General features: G+C 36.5%; 2 protein-coding genes across 2 annotated transcripts; both read left to right on the top strand.

Moving 5' to 3' along the window:
• Positions 1-12: 12 nt before the first annotated feature.
• Positions 13-11593, top strand: LOC121315597 (cytosolic 5'-nucleotidase 1A-like). The gene is made up of 6 exons (XM_041249825.1): positions 13-319; positions 471-638; positions 1921-2050; positions 3742-3864; positions 7769-7953; positions 8444-11593. The coding sequence occupies exons 1-6, from the start codon at positions 182-184 to the stop codon at positions 8807-8809; spliced, it is 1110 nt and encodes a 369-aa protein (XP_041105759.1). The 5' UTR covers positions 13-181; the 3' UTR covers positions 8810-11593.
• Positions 11594-12151: 558 nt separating this feature from the next.
• Positions 12152-15601, top strand: rdh14a (retinol dehydrogenase 14a). Its single transcript, XM_041249826.1, has 2 exons — positions 12152-12584; positions 14719-15601. Exons 1-2 carry the CDS (start codon positions 12234-12236, stop codon positions 15334-15336), a joined length of 969 nt encoding a protein of 322 aa, XP_041105760.1. The 5' UTR covers positions 12152-12233; the 3' UTR covers positions 15337-15601.
• The last annotated feature ends 7742 nt before the right edge of the window (positions 15602-23343 follow it).

The following is a 23343-nucleotide window of genomic DNA, read 5'->3' as shown; positions in this document are numbered from 1 at the left end:
CATAACAAGAAGCCTCCTATCCTGCAGCATTGTGGGGGATGAAGAAACGCCTTCCTTAGCAACGTACATTTGTACTTCCGCAATTTCTATAACTGTTTTGGCTTCATCTTCCTATAAATTTATCGCCAATATTATTTTTTGTAATCATTGATATTATTGATACAATTTTCAGTACTTAATAATGAGCGAGATGAAAGCAGCAGATGATTCCGTGATTAACAAAGCTGTGGGTAACAAAGATCTGAAGGAAAACGAACACGACTGGGCTGCGGCTAAGGCTTTCTTTGATAACTTGGGGTCTAAAAAAAGACCCAGACCTGTAAGTTTAACCTACATTAAGTTATTAATATTTTAGCTCATATTTTGTTGTTTGTTTGTTTTCTTTAATTCAAAACGGTGAGGTTTTTAAAGGAAAGTATATTGTAAAGTATAACTTTTGTGTTGTTGTTTTTCCAATTTTTCCTACACAGCCCAAACCCCAAAATGCTATCACGATCGCTGTATCTTCACGGACACTGTTCAATATGGTGAAAGAAAGACAATTCTACGAAGATGAAGGGTTGGAAAAATATGTACAGTACCAAGAGGAGCACGAAAATGAGCCCCTGATGCCAGGAGCAGCTTTCCCGTTTGTAAAGGTAGGTGGGTACAGGACTATTAAACGATGTGATTCCTGTATTTCATGGATATCGTACATATCATTCATTATGTGATTCTTGTCGTGTATTTGTATTATCTTTCACATTCGTCTAAATGCTTAAACTGACACTGGCATTTTTCTATCTTTTAATAAACTGCAAATGTGCATCGCCAATAGTTTGTGTTACACGGGAAGGGAGTAATGAAAACAAAATGGCCCGGCTTTTGACAGATCTTATTTAAACACTTTCGTTAAAATTCGGTTTGGTTATTTAAAAAAAAGCACATGTTAACAGGGCACTGTGTTGAATGCATAACAACTTACATGTTTCATGTAAAATAATATCTGCATACAAGAATGTGTTTGTACTGCAAAATATGTACTCTGAATACTGTGATTGGTCAGCAGGAACTGAAAGTCCACAGAAGCTAACTGTACAATCATATCAAAACATGGGAAGTAACCTTTCATTTATCAATCTCCATAAAAATGTAAAACTACTGGGATGAAAAAGTACTATGCCTGAAAATAGCACAAAATCTAGTGAGATACAAGTGCACCATGAATATGAACAGTACTCTACTGCACTCTGCATGAATGCAGTCACCTTTCTTTATTAGGAATCTAAAGGGATGATACAAAATGGCCATATGTATTACATTTTTGTGGGGAAAACAACAAACAGCAACAAGTCATTCCAGACAAACTTAGAGATAAGCATGGGCAGCTTTAAAGAGCAAATAGTGGGGTTCCGATAAATATACTGTTACACGTACCCATGTGTTGCTACAACTGTTTAAATAATGTACCTGTCATTTTTTTCTATTTTCATCGATAACATCCCGACAACATTTTACACTTATAACTTTAAAGTCTGTTTCAAAGCTATTTTCAAACTGGCTGCTCTAGTGCACTGATAGTGTAAGGATTATTGTCCACATTGTCAAACAGGTAACAACGCAGTAACGATAAATGATGTGGTACGGAACAGAAAAGCCAGAGCACTTTTATGGGTTTTTTTTTTTTGTTTGTTTGTTTTTAGTCGGTCTTCCTGCAGTGATTTAGAGGACAGATCTCAAACCCCAGTGCACTAGAACAGACATTTTGAAAAGAGCTTTGAAACAGTGTAAAAATGTGTCAGGATGTTATCAATCAAAGTAAAAATTGCAGGTAGGTTATTTAAACAATTGTAGCAACACGTGGGGACATGTAATGCGATATTTTTCAGCCCCCCTCTACTTACTCACATGGTAAGGATTCTGTATTTGTCTTTTTCACAGGCAATAATGACAGTTAATGCCCGCCTACGGGAACTGTATCCTGATAGCGAAGAATTGTTTGATATAGTTCTGATGACTAATAACCATGCCCAGGTTGGAGTGCGACTCATTAACAGCATCAACCATTATGGTATGTATATTAATCAAAGGGAAAATACTTTAGGTGGGTCTGTTCAGTTAATATAAATAGTTGCTTTTTGCTTTGCAACATACACCTGATTAATTGTCCAGTCTGAAAGTTTGTTAGTAACAGACTTTGTCTTAGAGCCACCTCCTTATTTAGCTGTGTGGTAAGGTCTGTATAACTATAAGCAGTCACTTAAAATATTATATTTTCATACTAGTTAGCCCTTTGACCAATTGTGTAGCTTCTAGGACTGTATGGCAACAAGGTCTGCACTTACTTAACAAGTGTCAAAAATGTGCAAATCATATTAGTCTGGTCCGCACCTTTTTCACAAAATATGTCATAGGTAACACACAAGGTGAAGGTGCACAGGTTTCACAGAGGGTACAAAAACACCATCCCTTGCTTAAGCACAATAATTATACAAAAAAATACATAAACATACACCAAGCAGCTAAATATTTATAAAGACTATATGATGTTTGCAAACACAATCTGTAGCAGCTGATTACTTTGTCTGAAAGTGTGACTATGTTTGCTTACAAGCTGATTTTCCTTATGTGTAAACAAAACAAATTTGCTTCTGTTTTGGTCCTCGGGATGGAGCTGTGTGTCAGCAGTTCAAACAATACTGCCACCTATACGTGTTTTATAACAACTTTCAAATGTCTGAAATAATTTCAAATTTCTATTGTTGTTTTGATTTGGACTCTTGATTTTCTTGAACAAGTTTAGTCAAGAAATACCAGTTACCTATCTGCCTGCGTCTGACTTGTCCAAACAGCCTGTATGTAGCTCTTTCATTAGTACTGGTAACGGCAGGAAACAACAGAGTTTAGTCAAGAAATGCCAGTTAGCGATCTGCCTGTGTCTGACTTATCAAAACAGCCTGTATGTAGCCTTTTCATTAAAATTGGTTAAGGTAGGAAACAGAGAGGATGTAAATTCACAGATTAAGCTCAAGGTTCTATCTAAAGACAGTTGGGAAGAGGCCATAAACAGGGTTCAAAATGTAGTAGGGTTCATGTCGAAGCAAAGTCTGTTGACAACGAAAGTAAAGATCTGCCAGGTAAAATAATCCCTGAATTGATTTTATATATATATATATATATATATATATATATATATATATATATATATATATATATATATATATATATATATATATATATGCTATTTATTTTAAATATATGCTTGTGGTATAACCAGAAAAGTGAGTGATTGTCCTGCGGTGAATAAAAACTGTATACCACGAACGATCATTCAGTATCCTCTATATATTCTTCTTTTTCTTAAGCAATGGAATAAATTGTATAAAATATATTGACAGCAAACATAACAGTAGTGTTAATGGAAAGATAATGTGGTTCTTCTTTATTTATTTATCTGTCCAGCTTGAGGAAGGCCTTGTGAATCACTCCTAGCTCTCACCTTCTAAAATGACCATTTGTATGGTCTTGGAAGACAGAGGGATATTTTGAAATGTTTTCCATGTGAATTTGGCTATGAAAGTAATGTGATGAGGGAAAATGTTTTATAAATCATCAGTATGTAGTACAGTAAAAAAAATAATAAATCAGCTATATTGACTCCAGCCATCCTCTTTTGTTTCTCATATAAACCACATCAAAAGAATAGTAATTTTAGTATCTGTTACTACTGATACAAATGTATCTTTGTTTTGTCTATTATAGATTTAACAATTGAGAGATTCTGTATGACTGGTGGAAAAAGTCCCATTGGTTACCTGAAGGCTTACCTTACCAACCTCTACCTCTCAAAGGATTCTGAAAAAGTACAGGAGGCGATAGAAGAAGGTATGAAAAAGTGTCATGTTGAGGTATCCTTTTGCAGTATTCCTCAGGCAAGGTCTGTTAAAGGGCATCATTTGTAGAGACTATAATCCTGCTGAAACCAACACAATGTTGTTCTTAATGTTATTCTTCATAAAAAAGCCATATACTATTGAAATAGACCAAAAAGCATATATATTTTTATAGTGTAAATAGGAAATAATCTGACAGACCTGAATACTACTACACCACAATCGATATATCGTTCTCCAAAAAAGCTGATGCATCGATTCATCAATGTTGTGAAAGGGTAAACAAAAAAAAAATAGTCGTAATAGTGCATGCTTTAAAAACTATTCGGCATATTCAATTCTACATCGGTTTATGCATATAGTCATTTTATTCGTGTTGATTTGTACGAGTTGGGGGCCAAAACAAAATCCATGAAAAAAAAAAAAAGTTGTTTAAGTCCATAACAAGTCAGAGTAACAACCAATCAAGAGAAAAAAAAAATAATTTAAAAAAGTTATCACTGTCCACAGCAGTTTAGTAACTTGTCCATGGCTTATATTTGAATTGTGTTAAGGGACATGATAGTGTCCACATTTTGTTTTAGTTTAATTTAAGCGATGACTGGCACTTGCTTACAATCTGCACAGCATTACTGAATACCTGCTCACTAGGGACTGACGTTGCGGGGATGCTAAATACTTCTGACTAGGATTTGGAACGGTCTTGGTTGTTTTTCTTAATTTTTACTCTGAGGTAGTTCAAATGAATAAGTGCAGATTTTGTTTGAAGTTTTGTAGGGTGCCATCTCCAGTGCTTCCAATGCTCCCTGCAGCCTCTATTAAAAAAATAAATAAAAAAGAGGTCTCAGTATCCTACATAGCACTGTGCACGACCCTGGTAATAGAGCGACTAGGTAATTTGTATCAGAGACACTCGGGCAAGAATTTGGACAAGTAAAACACACGGTCAAAAAAATTGGGTTTTTACTGAGAACTATTCTGACATCTTTCCTGCTTTCGTGAAACTGCAGCAACTGCAATTACGATACCTGTATCTTGTGTACCAGCAGAACAGGGTTTTAGCTGAGTGTCAGAACTGAGTGCAGACCAGCAAACCATTCATGTTTATGTGAGGATCATCTAAAACTAATGACAATTCCAGTGGAAGCCTTTAATTAAGACTTTAATTTTGGACTTGGGTGCTAAAAGGAATATGTAAAGAACCTTTAAACAGCAAAACTGTAAACAGATATGATGTTGACAGCTACCTGCAGAGACACTGGTACATGTTCTACAACACTGAATTTTATGTCGTGAATTGGGGATTTTCAAAAGAAAATGTTTCATGGTAAGCTTGTCTTTATGTCTATGTCTACTACCATTATTTATACTGTGTACTGTTTTGCATGTTAACTTTGTTCATCTGAAATAGTTACACTGGAAAATAATATAACTATTTTGATGCAATATGTAAAAACGCAATGCTATGGTTGAAAACGCAGATATGAAATGGTATGCTTTTTAAAATTGCACATTTAAGGCTAGCGTGATCTCTGCATCTCTTTAAAAGGTCATGCAAATTAGTTGTGTTACCAGAGTATCCCAAACATTACTTTATTTACTTTTCTTTCTGGACGTCTTACTTTAGAAAATAATTGCCAAACATTGGAAGGCATTGTAGATCAGTTGGAACAGTATTTGTAATTCTAACACAACACTCTTAACTTGCTCTGTTACTTTGAAGACTCCTGCACATATCCAATCCCATCAGTAAACAATCACACAGGGTGGGGCAGGGGGAGAAGGTGAGGTCAGTAGCATGCAGATTCAGTGAGTCAGACCTAAGGGGAGCAGAGAAGCTCTGCGCTTAATGCAAAAAATAATTGCAGATTCCAGCAAGGCTTTCCTTTGCTTAAACCTTTTTCCCCAAAACGATGCACAGGCTTGGCTATCAGTAGTTATCAAATGATACGATGCATTGATAAATTGATGCATCACCTCAGCCTTACAACACAAGACTTGTTGCAATGCACAAGCAGATACAATAGTCCGTTGCGTATCTGATTGCGGTGGAACCAGAGTAAGGGCGGATATGTAAAAAGTCGGCTAAATGTATCCTGTTTCAAATTCCATTATATACTGTTGTAGCAGTTGCTATATTCACATAATTATTGGTTTGAGATTCTGCTTTTATAAGGGCGCACCCCCAAATCCCCTACGATTAATGCTTGTGACAGGTTAGCCGTCTGCTGTGTAGGAGCGTGCATTCGCTGCTGAGTGACAGGTAGGAGATTGAGATGGAGGTTGAAGTTGATATGCCTTGCAGGCGAACAGGATTTATTTACATATCAACACAAACTGAACATGTCACATAACACTACCAGCAATGGTAGTGCATGGATTACATACAACACAGTGTACCAAAAGTTTGGTGGGATCTACAGTCTCTGAAATAATCTTCTCATTTCAATAATAAACAAACTTCGGCTAGTCGCTCAGGTATTGGCGGGTTCGACTTGCTTACTCACTCATCGGTATCCAACCCTGGTTCTCTCTCTCTCTCTCTCTCTCTCTCTCTCTCTCTCTCTCTCTCTCACACACACACACACACACACACACACACACACACACACACACACACACACACACACACACACACACACACACACACACACACACACACACACACACACACACACACACACACACACACACACACACACACACACACACACACACACACACACACACACACACACACACACACACACACACACACACACACACCTGCAAATTTCAGCTTCTTTAGCCCAGTTGGCTTTGGTTTTGCAGCAATAAATGGGACCTTTTTATATCTGACACCCCACTGGAACACACCTACCTGTTGATTAGATTCAACACCTGGTACTCACACACAGCAGGAGCATCAGGTACTTCATTAATTAATTACAATAAATACACACTGTTTACAATATACATTTGCACAAAATCCCCTCTTCATGCGCAGTGCTCCTATCTGTCACAGTGCTATATATACTTACATAAGTGTCAGGTAATTTACACAGTAGCAAAATGCATAGGTTTACGAAACAAACAACTTTCAATTGGAAGTACAATTCTTTTTTCACTTTCCTGTAGCCATATTGCAGTAGCACTGTACATGTGGGTGATGTTGTTGAAGAGCTTTGCGGATATGTGACGGGCGGATACACGATGGATTTCTGTATTGACCTACGTGATTAAGCAGAAATGGTATATAACCTCGCTTTAGCCACTTCATTGTCACTGAATGTACCACCTACCTGTACATCCTCCTCAATTTAAGGCAAACAAAAAGTTGCAAATTAATTAACACTTTACATGACTACTAATTGTGCAACCACACCAAACGGTGTCCCTTCTTAAATGTTACCTTTGTTTAACTCCTCTCCTGTCAGAAGCAACAGAATGTGAACACAGCAAAAGTAATGAGTGAAAGGTTCAACAAGAGGGATTTTAATAATGTATAGACTGTCCTCAAATGTTGTTCTTTCTGTGTTTTACATTGGTGAAGTGTAGGAAGGAAGGAAAGGCCTCAGGAGGGGACTGTGATTACACCAACAGTATGTAGCAAGACAGCTAAATACTGTTTCACAATTAACAGTCCCTTTACAGTCAGCACTGAAGTAATCAGCTAACTTTTATAATTAGCACTAATGTCTCCTCTGAAGTACAGCACCCTAACACCATTCTGGGGTAGTGGCTGAGATGTGGTCCCTACTTTCCAACACTTCCAGCAACACCAAGTACAGAGACTATGGCAGTCACCAGTCATTGCTAAGCTTCTGAGCTATACAAGGCCAGAATCTATGGTCAAAATGGCTGGTAAATGGCCTCATGAAAAGTAACAATATGTCTCTGTTTTTTTTTTTCCCCAGGTATCGCAGCTGCCACCATGTTCAATATTGAAAAAGAAATCCAACTGTGCGACAACCAGCTGAGGGTTGCTTTTGATGGGGATGCTGTTCTTTTCTCTGATGAATCAGAACAGATTGTGAAGGAACATGGATTAGACTCATTTTTTGAACACGAGAAAAATTTTGAGAACAAACCTCTGGCACAGGTAGAGTACATTTATTTTTATTCAACAACATTAAACACATTGGGCCAGTAGCAATGTTGCTTTTATATATATATATATATATATATATATATATACCAGTAGCATCTATTGCTTATATATATATATAATATATATATATATATTATGAAACATAGACTGGTTTCAAACAGGTCTAAAGTAAACCAGTTAGTCGGTCTTGTTCAGGCACTTAATTGGCTTATCTGTTTAGACCTGTATAATGGTCTAATTGGGGTAGAACTAGCCTTCAGTCTAGTACCAGGATAGTAGTCTTAAGTCAGTGGAACATTGTAATTGAACCTGAGGCATTCTGTCTCACTATTCAGTTTTCTCTTATCAAGACTTTCGCAGGGTTTAGAATACAATGAAAGCAAATAACCTCAGACTGTAATTTCAGAAAATAAACAAATAAACAAAAAAAAAATTTAGATGGAGTTATATGTTTAACTAAAGACATTTTCAATTTGTTCAGGGTCCCCTGAAATGCTTTTTGGAGGCCCTGGGAAAACTCCAGCGGAAATTTTACGCAAAAAATGAGCGTATGGACTGCCCAATCAGGACCTACCTGGTGACTGCAAGGAGTGCTGCAAGTTCAGGGGCCAGAGCCCTGAAGACCCTGAGGAGTTGGGGCTTGGAGATTGATGAGGCACTTTTCCTGGCTGGGGCCCCCAAGGGGCCGCTTCTGGAAAAGATCCGCCCTCATATCTTCTTTGATGATCAAATGTTCCACATTGAGGGTGCTCAACAGCTGGGTACCATTGCTGCACATGTGCCTTATGGAATTGGTCAGATGTACAACAAGGGCAAGCTTAAAGAGGAGAGTCCTAAGAAGAAGTAACAGACCAAGGGTGTGGGTTAATGTTCAGGGGATTGGTGGAAGCTGCAATTATATTCTCTACTGGTTTTAAATGGAAAACAGCTGTCTTTCTGTGGGAATTTCCTATTCATATGCAGGTGCTGCTTTTAAATTCCATGTTATCCCCCTGATATTTTGGTTAACGTACTTCGGATTTAAGCACAGAACCATGACAAGATGATTGCCAAGATGATTTAAATGATTTAGCTGCCTTATCTATCTGCATTATAAAGCAAAAATATCCTTTGGAAAGCCTATGACAGACTTGTCTTTTTAGAGTTATTTCAACTGTCATGAGGTTGTTTCAAATTAAGTAAAATATTAGATTTGCAGGTAGCCAACAAAATACTATTTAAGGACCATATAAGTTGTAGAAGTGTACCAAACCACAGTGCAAGCAACAGTTACTAAGGCGTTTCTGCATATTACATTTGCAGATCCTCTGTCTGTGATGTCTAGCACACAGGGGTATGCTGCTCCTCTATTTGGAGGTATTGTCATTTAAATATTGGGTAAAATAACTTGTACATGACATACACAAAAGGATATGTTTATTCTAATGATAGCATATGTTAAAATCAAAGTAGAGTAGTCGGGCTGTATTATGTTTAAAGCACTGAGGAACTTGTCGAAGACAGCCTCAATCTTGAATTCCCTTTATTCATTGTAAGACTCTTGTGCCTACTTTAACTTTATAGCCCCATACCTACAATAGTAAGAGAAAAAGATATAATCCTGCTGTTCATGTGTGCTTTAGTGCAAGTTGCACTGCACAGTGCTGCAACACCTTGCTTTTTAATATAGTCAGCCATCTGTTTGTATTAATAGCCAAAGATAAATCAAGAATAGTTAAGGTGAGTGGAATAGATTCCATGAAGTCTATACTCAGATAGCCTTCTTTCACTGTCTATTCGTTGCCTTTTTGACATGTGTGGGTGACATGTTCACAGAGTTTAAGAATTTAATGTTAAAATATAAGTAACATAATTATTTTGCAGTCAGTGCAGTACCTCATAAAAAATGTACTGCGTCGACAAAGAAACTTGTAGAACACATGTGTGGTTGTACAGTAGTTCAAAGTAACATTGCAAAAGGGCTCTTTTTTAAATGCCTACCCCACTACCATTTAAGATTGTACAGTATTTATCGAGATTACTCATGACTTCAAGGTAATGTTGCATTTTACCCCCTAAAAATACATTTTACTCTTTTGTGTTAAAATTAAAGGGTAAGTTACTCCCAGACCCAAAACCTTATCTGGAGCACTGCGTTTAGTGCTGATAATGATTAGACCACCCATCCATGGTAAATTACTTACTGGTGTGTGTGTGTATGTGCCCTTAATTTTTGTCTTTAGTTGTTCAGAAGTTCAGCTAGTCTGCTGTATATGAAACAAAGGAAAAGACTAACTGATTTCAATTAATTTTAGTTTTTAAAGTTGTTTTTATTGTCTAAAATACATTATAATCTGTTCATTTCTTACTATACTACACTACACTGTTCTTTGCGGCCTAATTTAGTAAACTGGGTGAATCTTACCCCATAATGCTGAAAAAACAGTGATTTAGTTGGAAGTTTGAATTGTCAGGAGAATGATACAAGTAGATTTCAGTACATGGTGGTATGTTGTACTGTATGTCTATACCATGAAAATAAATGCAAAATGGATACAGTATGTCTACATTTTCTTGTTAGTAAATGCAAATTGTACAGTTATGGATGTATTTATGCGCCATGTGTTAATGTGCAGTTTCTTTGCCCCTTTCAATTTTTTTTTTTTTTTTTTGCTAAAAGTTGTAAAAATGTTCCATCATTTTGTTTAATTATATTTTAACAAACTGGAGGCAAATACTTGTAAGTTAAAAACTGATCGGGGTGGAGAAGCTTTTTGTTATTGTGACTGTCAAGAATTAAGCCTTTATGTCTACATGCTGTAGTTTTATTCTTTAATGAATTGAGTGTCAAAAGCCCGATTAGCATGGGACTAAAAATAACCACATAAAACAGGTGGTTTTGGAATTTGTATTGACATAGGTGAGTCCTGTGCGAAACCATCCATTTAATTTTATCCCAGATCATTTTCTCAGAGGTGGTCTGATTATTTTACAGGACATCGGGACCTTGTGTACTTTGTGTTATGTTAGAATTGATATAGATTTCTGGGTTATTCGCCTCAAAGCAATAGGAGTCTTCGCAATAAACCATAATGTAATATATAAAAATTGGTACAATCTGTCCTGAGATTCAACGGTTCAGTAGAACACAATGATTGGACATAACCAAATTGGGGATGGGCGAAAATACAAAACATAATGGGTGATATATATATATAAAGCAAGCTTTTAACATTAACGATCCATTTGAAGATAAGTATGGAAATGCATATCACTCAAAGGACGAAATGGTTATTGTAGCCTTCTCTGGACACAGCATTGCATCTGCTTTTGACCAACTCTGAGGACATCTGTGTGTTTTTTTTTTTAGTCCCATGCGAATCATGCTAAAGACACTATTTAAACAAAACATGCACTTACGTTTCTTATAAAATATTTTAAAACCGTTTTTCATCAGTGTTTTTTTATTTTTATTTTATTTTTTAGAATTAAATCAACACTTTATTTTTCCAAATCTTGTAGTGGCTTGGTGAAGAATGTAATGCTCAGACTCTGAATATGTGCTGGATTAAGATTACCCTGCATCTTGCTGTCATTTTTATTTTTTCCTAATATTTCATTTGTACTGCAATAAAGCTGATTTGAAGTGCAATCTGTAAATATTATTTTAATCAGTTTTCAGTGTTATCCCAATATGTCTGATAAATATCCATGGTGCCAAGAGAACACACAAGTCATACAAGTACAGTGTTACAGACTTCGCTATTTGAGAACCGCTCAGCCAAGTTATTAAATATTTCTATAATCCACTCACCGGGATAAACCAGAATACGATTTAAAAGCACTGGGGAGTCATCTTGTATTGCTCCAACCACCGATGTATTTATCCTGGGATTAACTTTAAAATAAAACAAGAGGTTAATACAATCCAGGGGATTCTCCAGTGCTGTAAAATGCTTTTTTTTAAAAAGCCAGCCATATATATTTCTAGAAAATTGTTATATTTTGGGGGGTATCGCTATTGTACAGTATTTGAAAAGGGACGTTCAGCTGTATACTAAATACAGTATACTGTATGTGTACTGCCTGCACAGAGCTGGATTATCTGACCTTGACATATATCGTATGGCAAACCTCAAATAGGTGGTGTAATCTTTTTTGCGACAAGTTCAGAACGTTTGTCAGTAAGTCCTCGCAAAGGCTTTTGGGGGTTGTAGTTTTGCGCAGCTGTTTTTTTCAGACTGTTTTGCTTGCAGCAAGCGGAGTCCCAGCTAAGTTAATTTCTCGTATTGATGTCCACAGCGGTGCTTTTGGCCGCTGTTTTGGGCGGCGGAGTAATTCTCTTCGCTTGCCGGTACTTCTCTAGAAGTTCCACTCAAATCATACGTTATTCTGCCGGGATGATGCGAGGCAAGACTGTTATCGTGACTGGAGCCAACAGCGGGATCGGCAAGGCCACAGTAGCCGAGCTACTGAAGCTGCAGGCCCGTGTGATCATGGCGTGTCGAGACCAGCAGAGGGCCGAGGAAGCAGCCAGGGAACTGCGTCAGGAGGCTGGGTCAGATCAGGGGGAAGTAGTTATCAAACTGCTGGATTTAGCGTCCTTAAAATCTGTTAACAGTTTCTGTGAGGAAGTTATCAAGGTACAGTGCTTGAATGACCAATCGACTTATATTGTTACTACTGTATGTCGAGTTTACCACGTTATTGTTACTGAAAAGTAATGTACTAGTAGTAGACTACGGTGTACTCTGATTAAATTACATAATGGCCCATACTTGTGAAACATATTTATATAAAACGTTATTTTGCTAAGATTAAAACATTTTATTTAGGTAAACTGGAAAACCTGCATTTCCCGTATGCATCTGCTTATTTATTTGTTCTTTTTTTATTTATCTTTATTTATTTTACTCATTCTAGTCCCCAGAGACTGTTCAGGGAAATGACTAATACAAGTAGCATTCCCTTCGAACTTTTTGTCACAGAAACTAAAGGTCAGCTCCCAATTGCTAATGAATTTGCTTTTAAAGCAGAAACTTATAATATATATATATATATATATATATATATATATATATATATATATATATATATATAATATATATATATGCTATATATCAATTTGAGGGAATGCACTATAGTTATTTGAGGGGAATGCACTTGTAGTTATCTAAATAGCATTAGTCGTACACAATTTAATATACTGTTTTAAAATGCTGTGTATCCGATAGAAAAATACAGGTTTAGGGAAAAAAAAAAATCATCATAACTGTGAATTAAAGAAGAAGAAGAAAGCCTTATTTAACATGGTACAAAGTGCTGCCCTGCCCTTATTGCTTTTCTGTTTTCAGATCAGATACAGTATCAATTTACTTGTCACAGAAAAAAAAAAAAAAGGAAGTGTTTTATAAGGACGCATGTTAAAGGCCATTTTGATTAAGTAAATCAAGTTGGCAGTTCATGAAACCCGTTTTCAAAAGCACTGTCAACTCTTAAGAATGTTTGTAAACATTTCTTAAAAACATTTCTTAAAGTTTTGTGACTAGAGCCAATTTTCTCTGATGGTACAGTACAACAATATAGAGTACTTGCACATGCAGACAAAAGTATTGGCACCCTGCACTTAATAATATAAGATTATTCAAGCATTTAATGAACATTAGCCACTAATTAACATGTCAAAGACCAAAATACACATTTTAACACAATTAAGCTGCATTATAATGTCAAATGCCAGACAAAGGTGATTATGTCCAACATCTGTTGAAGAAGAACACTTTGGCAACACAGCAGATGTTGGATTCATGTTTTGAGAAAAGCACTAGTAGAAAATTACAACAACGTAAATGGCTACAGAACAAACTAAAAGAAATTTGGAATACCAAAATCTGCAATCGGAGCAATGTCCAAGAAGCACCACAGAACAAATTCAACTGAACTGCTTGAAGAAGTGGATGTCCAAAGAAAATTACAGGAACGTCATCCAAGCAGCTAAATAAATCCATGATTAAACAGCCAGGACTTAAAGAAAGATTTAGAAACATCAGGCATAATAGTGCATGAAAGAACCATACAAAGTCACCTGAATACAGAAGAGTTGTATGACGTAGACCTCACTGCATACCACTTTTAAAGAAAATTGATAAAACAAACCGTCCAAATCTTGCCATAAAATATGAACAGGAATCTGAAGCATTCTCTGTTTGTTTTTTGATAAATGTGTGCTTTGCTTTTCGTTTTATAAAAACGTGGTTAAAGTTTACTAAATGCTTGTCCTTAATCTGTTACCTTGAATTATTGTATAAAGTGTAGGGTGCCAATAAAGTACTTTTGTCTGCAATGTTATTCCTTCAGTTTTGGTCTGCAGGTTTAGGATCCTGTCATGTTTGCAATGCTGAAGTAATTTTCCTATTCTGCAGTTTTAGTGGGAGTTCTTACTGGCATAGGGGTATCTTCTGGGATTAAAATGTTTGAAATGAATGATACATATTTTTTAACGTTTTGTTATTCTGGGCCCAGCATTGTTTTTTGCTGTGATGAGTCATAATCACAAATAACACAGATTATATATAAACATGCAATGTAATGAAAGCCACAGTGCCAGTTGCATTACAGTCGAATGAGTAAAGCTGCTAAACCTTTAGGTCTGTGAAACCAGTGGTAAAATAAACAAAAAAGTACACAACCATTTCATCCAATTTAAAGTACCATCTTGATATATACAAGTTTAAGCATCATATATAACTAATGTTTCATTTGATTTTGTTTCTACAGGAAGAACCCAGGTTAGATGTTCTCATAAACAATGCTGGAGTCTACCAATGTCCATATACAAAAACAGAAGATGGATTTGAGATGCAGTTAGGTGTTAACCATTTGGGACATTTCCTTCTGACCCATCTTCTCCTTGATCTCTTAAAGAAGTCTGCCCCCAGCAGAATTGTGGTGGTGTCTTCCAAGCTTTACAAATACGGGGAGATCAACTTTGATGACCTAAACAGCGAGCAGAGTTATAACAAAAGCTTTGCCTACAGCAGGAGTAAGCTTGCCAATTTGTTATTCACTCATGAACTGGCGAAACGCTTGGAAGAAACCGGAGTAACAGTAAATGCTCTGACTCCGGGAATAGTTAGAACAAACCTGGGTAGGCATATTAATATTCCTTTGCTTGCCAAGCCTCTATTCAATTTAGCATCTTGGGCATTCTTTAAAACCCCACTAGAAGGTGCTGAGTCCTCCATTTATTTGGCCTGTTCTCCAGACGCAGAGGGGGTCTCTGGTAAGTGTTTTGCAAACTGCAAAGAGGAGGAGTTATTGCCAAAAGCAGTAGATGATTCAGTTGCAAGGAAACTGTGGGACATAAGTGAAGTTATGGTGGGACTGACAAAATAAGAATTACAAAGTTCCATAATTGTGTGTTGCTGGCAAAAAATAATACAGATCCATCCAAGTGCTGTTATATTTCAGTGAATGAGGTAAATAATGATTGCTTTGTGCATTACATAATGTAGTTAGGATTTTTTGAAGTGTAAAAAATAATACTGTGCTAAATTTGAGTTAAACCAAATGAAGCATTAACTAATTGTGTTTTGTTTTTTTTTTTCAAAAGGAATTTTAATTATTTGAATGCCTTGAATTGAAAGCTAACCTAATTGGAACCTTTTGAAAAACCTATATATATATATATATATATATATATATATATATAAAATATATTATATATAGATATATATATAATATTATATTATATATCCCTAAGGGATGCATCGAATCCAGGATTTGGATTTGGCCCAAATACCTACTTTTTGAGCAGTGTTCGGATTCGGCTGAGTACTTAATCTACCCAGAAGCACGTTCATTTTTATACATCCTTCCAATGTGTGCAGCTCTTCTTTAAATAAGACACGAATCCGGTATTGAACATAAATTTTGTATTTAATAACAAGAACACGTTTGATGAACTCTGTCGCAGCTCTCAACTCCGTAAATTACTGGTGGCACATGCACTAAATGCGTCGCGCAGCTGCTGAATGCAGACATACCCCAGTGCAACAGCACATTCACATCACACTTTCCATGGAGTAAAGTTAAGCAGTAAACCTGTCATATATAGTAACGGCAAAGTGTTGTAAACTTTTGTGCTTTGTTGCTTTGTCAACTTGTTAAAAAATAAAAAAATCAAACTTTACAACTGTCAGATGTACAAGACGTTGTTAAACAATGTGGTTTGGTAAATTACACGTTTTACGTTATTGTAGTACAAGTTGAACCATTTGGGAACTTCTGTGTTTCATTTATATATATATATATATATATATATATATATATATATATATATATATATATATATAAATAGCCTATTTGATATGTGTTACACACACACTGCATTTAAATCAGCGTGGGTTTTATTTCGCAGGGAGATTCAGGTCAGATACATATTTTGTCATGGTCTAAAAAACAAACAAATTAAAAGGCATTCATAGGACTTGGTTTGAACCACGGTCTGCAGTATATATCAGCAATGTGTATGCAACAGAAGCAGCTGGTAGATTACAAAAATGATTAATTAAATAAACTTAGACAAGGTAGTTATCTTAGTATGTTTTTATTCACTATTAATTAAATTATATTCATTGAAAGGCAAGAGAGAACCAGATCGTTACTATTTTTTATTGTTTTGGTTTCATTTAATATAGCAAGCTAATGTTCCAATTGAAGTAGGGCTACAATATTTTTTTCATAAAATTGTTGTTTGTTGAAATTAATCAAATTTCATATTTTGTTGTGTAGTACTCATTTAATCAAACCAAGGAGTGTAAGAAGCTGCTTATATCGTTCGTGATGTTTTTTCTAATCAAGTAAGCTTATTTGTGTATAAAAACCGACAGTAGAGGTGCAACCAGTGTCATCTTACTTAAAGGCACTCGAGCTGAAATCGTAAAGTAATTTAAAGTAGGCTACAAATGTGGCAGCAGTCTCTCTTTAGCGCACACGCAAGAACTTGCAGACTTGATACAGCTGTGTTGAGAATTTAAAAAGAAAGCATTTTGAGGTTGTTAACTAGAGGTACTGAGAATGTGACTGCATGCCCAGAGGTTCCATTAAAAAATAAAAATACTGTTAACTGAAAGGCTCAAAACTATAGATTGTGCGAGTCCCTTGTTAGTAGCTGCAGGTCTGATTTTCATTCAACAGTTTCCTTCAGTTTTCTTGACAGGTTTTGTAGATTCGGTATTCGGCCAAATCTTTTGAGATGGATTCAGTAGTCGGCCGAATCCCAAAAACTTGGATTCGGTGCTTCCCTTATATATATAAAATGTGTTGTTCATTGCATGCAGTATGTATTTTGGATGAGGAGTAACATTAACGCTAGACAGTCTAGTATTCCTACTTCTGCAGTGATGTATAGTATTTGCCTTGCAGTGTATGTTCAGTATAAAAACAGGATTAGAATTAATTAATTAATAAGGAATTAAATGTGAGGATGAAACTCATATATTGATTGCTTAATACCAGCTACGGCATTGATTAAACATGGTAAAAGTTGAACTATCTTTGGTGCAATGGACCTATTTTCCAAGAAGGATTAAATAAAGCAAGTCAATCTTGCATTAAGGTTGTTTTGCCCATGTCTTTTATTTTGTGTGGTCTGCATTTGAGGAAATATGGTTCGTTTACAGATAGTTTAAGTATTGTATTTAAGTATTTAAAAAAATGTTGGAAAATAATGTAATAATTTAGAGAATAGTGGCAAACTTGCAAATGAACTAAAATTAATTCTTAAATTGATCCGCCCAGGGACACACAAAATAGGTGGTCCTGGCATGTTTGGTCAATTGCTTTTGACTTGTTTATGTAATAAAAGCAATGGCCCGAGGTACATTTTCTCGTAATCTAATTTAAAACAGTGAAACTGTTATTATCAAGTCATGCTTATTTTCTCATGAACATTAAAACAATCAGTGGGAATTGGCACAATCGCTTCTAATCCAAAGGATATTCCAGGTGGCACAGTGCAGTATTTAACCCTGTATTTCATTAAATACAATAGATAAAATATATGTTTAATTAGGGGACATACCATTCCTTCCATGCAATCCACTGTTGGTTGCTGCTGTGTAGAAGCTTCAGCAACTCATTTTCATTTACTGGTGGCGTCACATTTAGCACAGGATCCTATTTTCTTTTTGTATTTGTTATTTCAATGAAACACATAAATACGATGTGCAGGACAACATTGCTTGTACATATTTCAAACAATCTAATCAAAATGCCCGACCAGCATTGAGCAATGAGCTGAGAGTGTAAATGCTCCAAAAATGGAAAGAAAATAAAGAAAAATAACAAAGCCTCTGAAGAGCAGTAGGTTGATAAATGTTAAAAGATGAATACTTTATGTTCAGTAAGCACCCTCAAAGGAGAAGCTCTACATTATTTTAAAAAATGCTCTTAAACTTTTTGGACTTTTCTCAGGATTTAATAAAATGTTTGGATTAGTTTTTTTCAGTATTAAACACATGGTAACAGTTATGCATGCAACAGAAAAGTGCTGGTAAGGCTGTAGGCTTCAATAAAGACTCCCATTGATCTGAAGGACGTTTCTGAAATCCAGTCGGAGAACAAATACCTTTGCTTTTGAGGGGGGGGGGGGGGGGGGTGTTTTGTTTTTTTGTGGTTCATGGTGTTGGCACACATCCAACACACTGACACAAGACAACACTAGGATTAAACCTTTCTGCTGCCTCCTATCTCTCCTGTCTTCAGACTATTATTTCTCCCTACACCCCCTCTCATCCCCCCGCTGTACCCTCCTCTGCTCCCACGCTACCAGATCCCGCTCCTTCTCCACCCTTGGCCCTCAGTGGTGGAATGACCTACCCACGGAAATCAGGACTGCCCAGTCCCTGACCACCTTCTGGCGCTACATCAAGACACACCTGTTCAGGCAGCATCTGTAAGCCTCACAACTTTTGACTATAATGGACTTTGTCATCCAAATGTACCAGTACTTCCATCATCTTGTGCTTGTGCTGAACTGCTCCATATCTTTCTGGATTATATTACTGCTCTTAATTATAACTATTTTCCATATCTTGTACTTGATTTTACTCTTAAAGGTATTCATATTTGTTTTTTTTTTTTTTTTTTTTTAATCTTTCTTATCCATTTATCGTGTTCATTAACTGCTCTTAGTCGAATTCGCTCTTAAATACAATTATTTACTGTATTCTTTTTTATATTGTTTGAACTTGATCTTATTTTCTACTGATTTTACTGTACTTTATAACTGCTGTTATCTGTAATGTGATATTAAGTAATGTGATCTTGTGTAATGCGATATTTTGTAATGTGATATTTTGTAACAATTGTAAGTCGCCCTGGAAGGGTGTCTGCTAAGAAACTACTACTACTACTACTACTACTACTAATAATAATAATAATAATAATAATAACTAATAAATCTGTAACTTCAAAAACACTAAATTATAAGGCAAAGCATAAGGTAAACTAATTCAAATTGACACATTTTGGTTGCCACATACGATATGTGTTATAACTTATACTAATTATTATCTGATTGGCTATTGGCTACAGTAGTGGCATTCTAGAAGGGGGACCACCGGCTGTCACTTCATCACACAAATTTCACCCATCACTCCACACTAAAATGTACTGCTAAAAATAAACTCTTAAAACGATTCTTCTACTGCACCTCTACTGATGCCCTGTCTATTTGTAACTTTAAGCATTTTAGTGCTAGGGAAATTGACACAAGACAGGAGTGTTTGTCATCTGAAAGGAGGTGTGTGACTGCCAATCAGAGCACCATTATAATAACCATTTACAATATAAAAATGTCTACATCACACACACACACACACACACACACACACACACACACACACACACACACACACACAGTGCCTTGCAAAAGTATTCAGACCCCTGACCAGTACTCTCATATTACTGAGTTACAAATGGTACATTGAAATTTCGTTCTGTTTGATTAAACACTGAAACTCAAAATCAATTATTGTAAGGTGACATTGGTTTTATGTTGGGAAATATTTTTAAGAAAAATAAAAAACTGAAATACCTTCCTTGCATAAGTATTCAACCCCCACACATTAATATTTGGTAGAGCCACGTTCCGCTGCAATAACAGCTTTAAGTCTTTTGGGGTAAGTATGTACCAGCTTTAGTGTCGGAGTGATTTTGGCCCATTCTTCTTGGCAGATTTGCTCCAGGTTGTTCAGGTTGGTTGGATGACGCTTGTGGACTGCAATTTTCAAATAATGCCACAGATTCTCAATGGAATTGAGTTCAGGACTTTGACTGGGCCACTGTAGGACATTCATCTTTTTATTGTTGAGCCACTCCAATGTTGCTTTGGCCTTGTCCTTGGGATCATTGTCCTGCTGAAAGGTGAATTTCCTCCCAAGCTTCAGTTTTTTAGCGGACTGAAGCAGAGTCTCTTGCAGTATTTTCCTGTATTTTGCTCCATCCATTCTTCCTTCAATTGTAACAAGATGCCCAGTCCCTGCTGATGAGAAGCATCCCCACAGCATGATGCTGCCTTACATAGCCAGTTGTCCTCTCCCAGGTAGTTGGCCTACTGTCTTCTAGTCCAGAATTTATGATAGTTATAACCACCCTTGTGAAGAGCTTACATATTTTTATCCACCAGCCAGCAACCAATGCTACTTCAACTGGTATCTTGTAATCCACACAAATGCAGACTTCATATTTTCAGTGTTATGGAATCCCTGTCCTATGAAATCTCTTCTGTTTAAATAGCAACATCTAGTGAGGTTTCTCTGGCGACTTCCTGCTTTGTGGAGTTCGCAACACTGGAGAGAAGTTGCTCTTTTTGGATTTACACACAACAGGAGGCTGTCTGGTCCTGTGATTAAAGAAAAACGGCTTGTAACTAGGAGGTCCCCAGTTCAAATCGTAGCTCAGCCACTGACTCATTGTGTGACCCTGAGCGAGTAACTTAACCTCCTTGTGCTCCATCTTTCAGGTGAGACGTTGCTGTAAGTGACTCTGCAGATGATGCATAGTTCATGCACTCTAGTCTCTGTAAGTCGCCTTGGATAAAGGATTCTGCTAAATAAACAAATAACAACAGAGAACAGATCGCTAACACTGCTCAGCTACTAAATGCTTGCCGGTTGTCATCGATTTGGGAATGAGCACCATTCCACTGAGCCGAGGTAGGACGCACTGTTATTGAATAGAATACTATGGAGATTACTAGTATACACAGGAGCTCTGATTACTCCATTCTGTAATTCATTTAGCATACATAGATGGAAAGTCTGGCCATCGGTTTTGTACGCAACGTGATTGTTTAAAATAAAAACAGTAACCATAACTGACCCTGAAGATCTTTTATGTTGAGCTAGCGAACAAAAAATGTGGTTACACGTTCATGGATAGTTTTTATTTAATATTTATTTAATTTTTAAATGTTTTTTTTGTACAAAAGACGGATTTATGAAAATATCACAAAATTCTGCCACTACATAAAGAAAAAATATATTGGGGAGAGGAGGGAAAACCCAAACAAAACATTCAGAATATATATATATATATATATATATATATATATATATATATATATATATATATATATATATATATATATATATATATATAGATAGATAGATAGATAGATAGATAGTTGTTTATGGGTCAAAGGAAATTCACAGAGGTTGTGGAGAGGTTAAAACATGCCCTAGATCCCTACCCCTACCTAATTTTAAAGTGGAATATAAAGGCTGCCATGCAGTATTAAATCTCTCAGTAGAAACTTGCAGGGTGTACTTTATTTTTTCAAGTTTAAGGAATTGTTAGATATCCCTGGTGAGTAAAAGAGGGCAGGCAGCTTGACTCCAGTTTAGCAATATGAGGCGGCTGGCCATGGTAGCAAATGCCAAGGTGTCTGCTTGCATCTTTGTCAGCAAGACACTGCTGGGAATTACACCAAATAACACAATATGGAGTGAGGGATCAACAGATACCTGTTTTTTTTTTTTTTAGCGTGACTAATGAGGGGCGGTGTAGAGTGGAAATAATGCTGTATATTAAATAATTATAGAAAACTGCTTTACTCTATTTTGCACGAAGTTACAAACTTGTGAGTAGTGATAAAAATGTGATCTTGGTAAGTTGAATTTTTTGGAGAGCTGGTCAAAATGTAGATTTTTAAGGGAATTAGTAAAATCTCTGTGCCAGACACGAAATGTAATATCCGCAAGAGAGGGCTGCAACAAGTGATTGGCGTTAATAGGAGAGAACATAGAAATGGACTGCAGGCCAAAATGCCGCCTGAACTGCGACCCAATTTTAAGATATTGCTGGACTGTGGGGTTAGCACTAAACTTAGAGGTAGAAAGAGGAAGGGTGAACATGAAAGCGCAGATAAAGGTACTGACACACATGAAGCCACCTCTATTTATAGCCAAGAAGAGACCTCTCCATAGGCTGAGCATGGAGCCAGTAAGCCACAGTGTGGATGTTAGCTGACCAGTAATAAAACTGGAAGTTAGGCAATGCTAGACCCCCCAGGGTTTTTGGTCTTTGTAGGAAAGCCTTAAGAATATGCGGCATCATTTTGTTCCAAATAAATGCAGAGATAACTCATCTAAAGTGCTAAAAATAAATTATTTATGATTGGAATGCACTGGAAGAGATTAAAAAAATTAGGGAGCATATACATTTTAATAGAGTTGATACAACCAGTTAGAGAGAGGAGGGGCAGATCAGACCAATGTGCCATGCTAACTTAGCTAGCTTAAAGTTTGATTTAAAAAGATCTGAGTGTGAGCATGTGATTGAAATGCCTAAGTGAATTTGTCAGAGCAGATTTTGAATGGTAGAGTTTTGAGAGGGTACTGTTTGACTAATGCATTTATGGGGAATAACTCGCTTTGTTTAAGTTTAGTTTATATTCTGAAAACCTAACAAAATTATTCAATATGGAGAAGACATGTCAGAGGGAGGAAGCAGGATCTAAAATGTAAAGCAAAATGTCATCTGCCTAAAGTGAGACCTTGTGCTTCCTTCCCCACAGGTCACACCCCGCACAGCCCGATTACTACGCAGAGAAATAGAGAGGGCCTCAAATAGCGAATTTAGACAGTGGGGTAAAGATTTTGGCCAGGATTTTAGTACCCTCATTAAGGAGTGAAATCAGGCAATGCGATCCTCAATCTAATGGGACATTATTCTTTTTGAACAGTAGTGAGAGCGAGGCTTGACTAAGCGTTGGCAGTAGATTTAACGACGTAAAAGATTCCAAAACATTGAATGCAAGAAGGGGGGTAATTCCAGGGAGAATTTCTTATAAAATTAAATGGGGAATCCATCTGGCACTGGAGACATGCCACTGCA

Source organism: Polyodon spathula, chromosome 5, assembly GCF_017654505.1.
Source record: "Polyodon spathula isolate WHYD16114869_AA chromosome 5, ASM1765450v1, whole genome shotgun sequence".
In the NCBI taxonomy this organism is placed as follows: Eukaryota; Metazoa; Chordata; class Actinopteri; order Acipenseriformes; family Polyodontidae; genus Polyodon; species Polyodon spathula.
This window is presented reverse-complemented; position numbering and strand designations above follow the sequence as displayed.

Excerpts from the sequence above, each read along its gene's own strand:
- LOC121315597 (XM_041249825.1), top strand. The coding sequence starts at position 182 with ATGAGCGAGATGAAAGCAGCAGATGATTCCGTGATTAACAAAGCTGTG. Across the intron at positions 639-1,920 it reads CAGCTTTCCCGTTTGTAAAG|GCAATAATGACAGTTAATGC; the intron begins GTAGGTGGGTAC and ends TCTTTTTCACAG. Across the intron at positions 2,051-3,741 it reads TAACAGCATCAACCATTATG|ATTTAACAATTGAGAGATTC; the intron begins GTATGTATATTA and ends TGTCTATTATAG.
- rdh14a (XM_041249826.1), top strand. The coding sequence starts at position 12,234 with ATGTCCACAGCGGTGCTTTTGGCCGCTGTTTTGGGCGGCGGAGTAATT. Across the intron at positions 12,585-14,718 it reads TCTGTGAGGAAGTTATCAAG|GAAGAACCCAGGTTAGATGT; the intron begins GTACAGTGCTTG and ends TTGTTTCTACAG.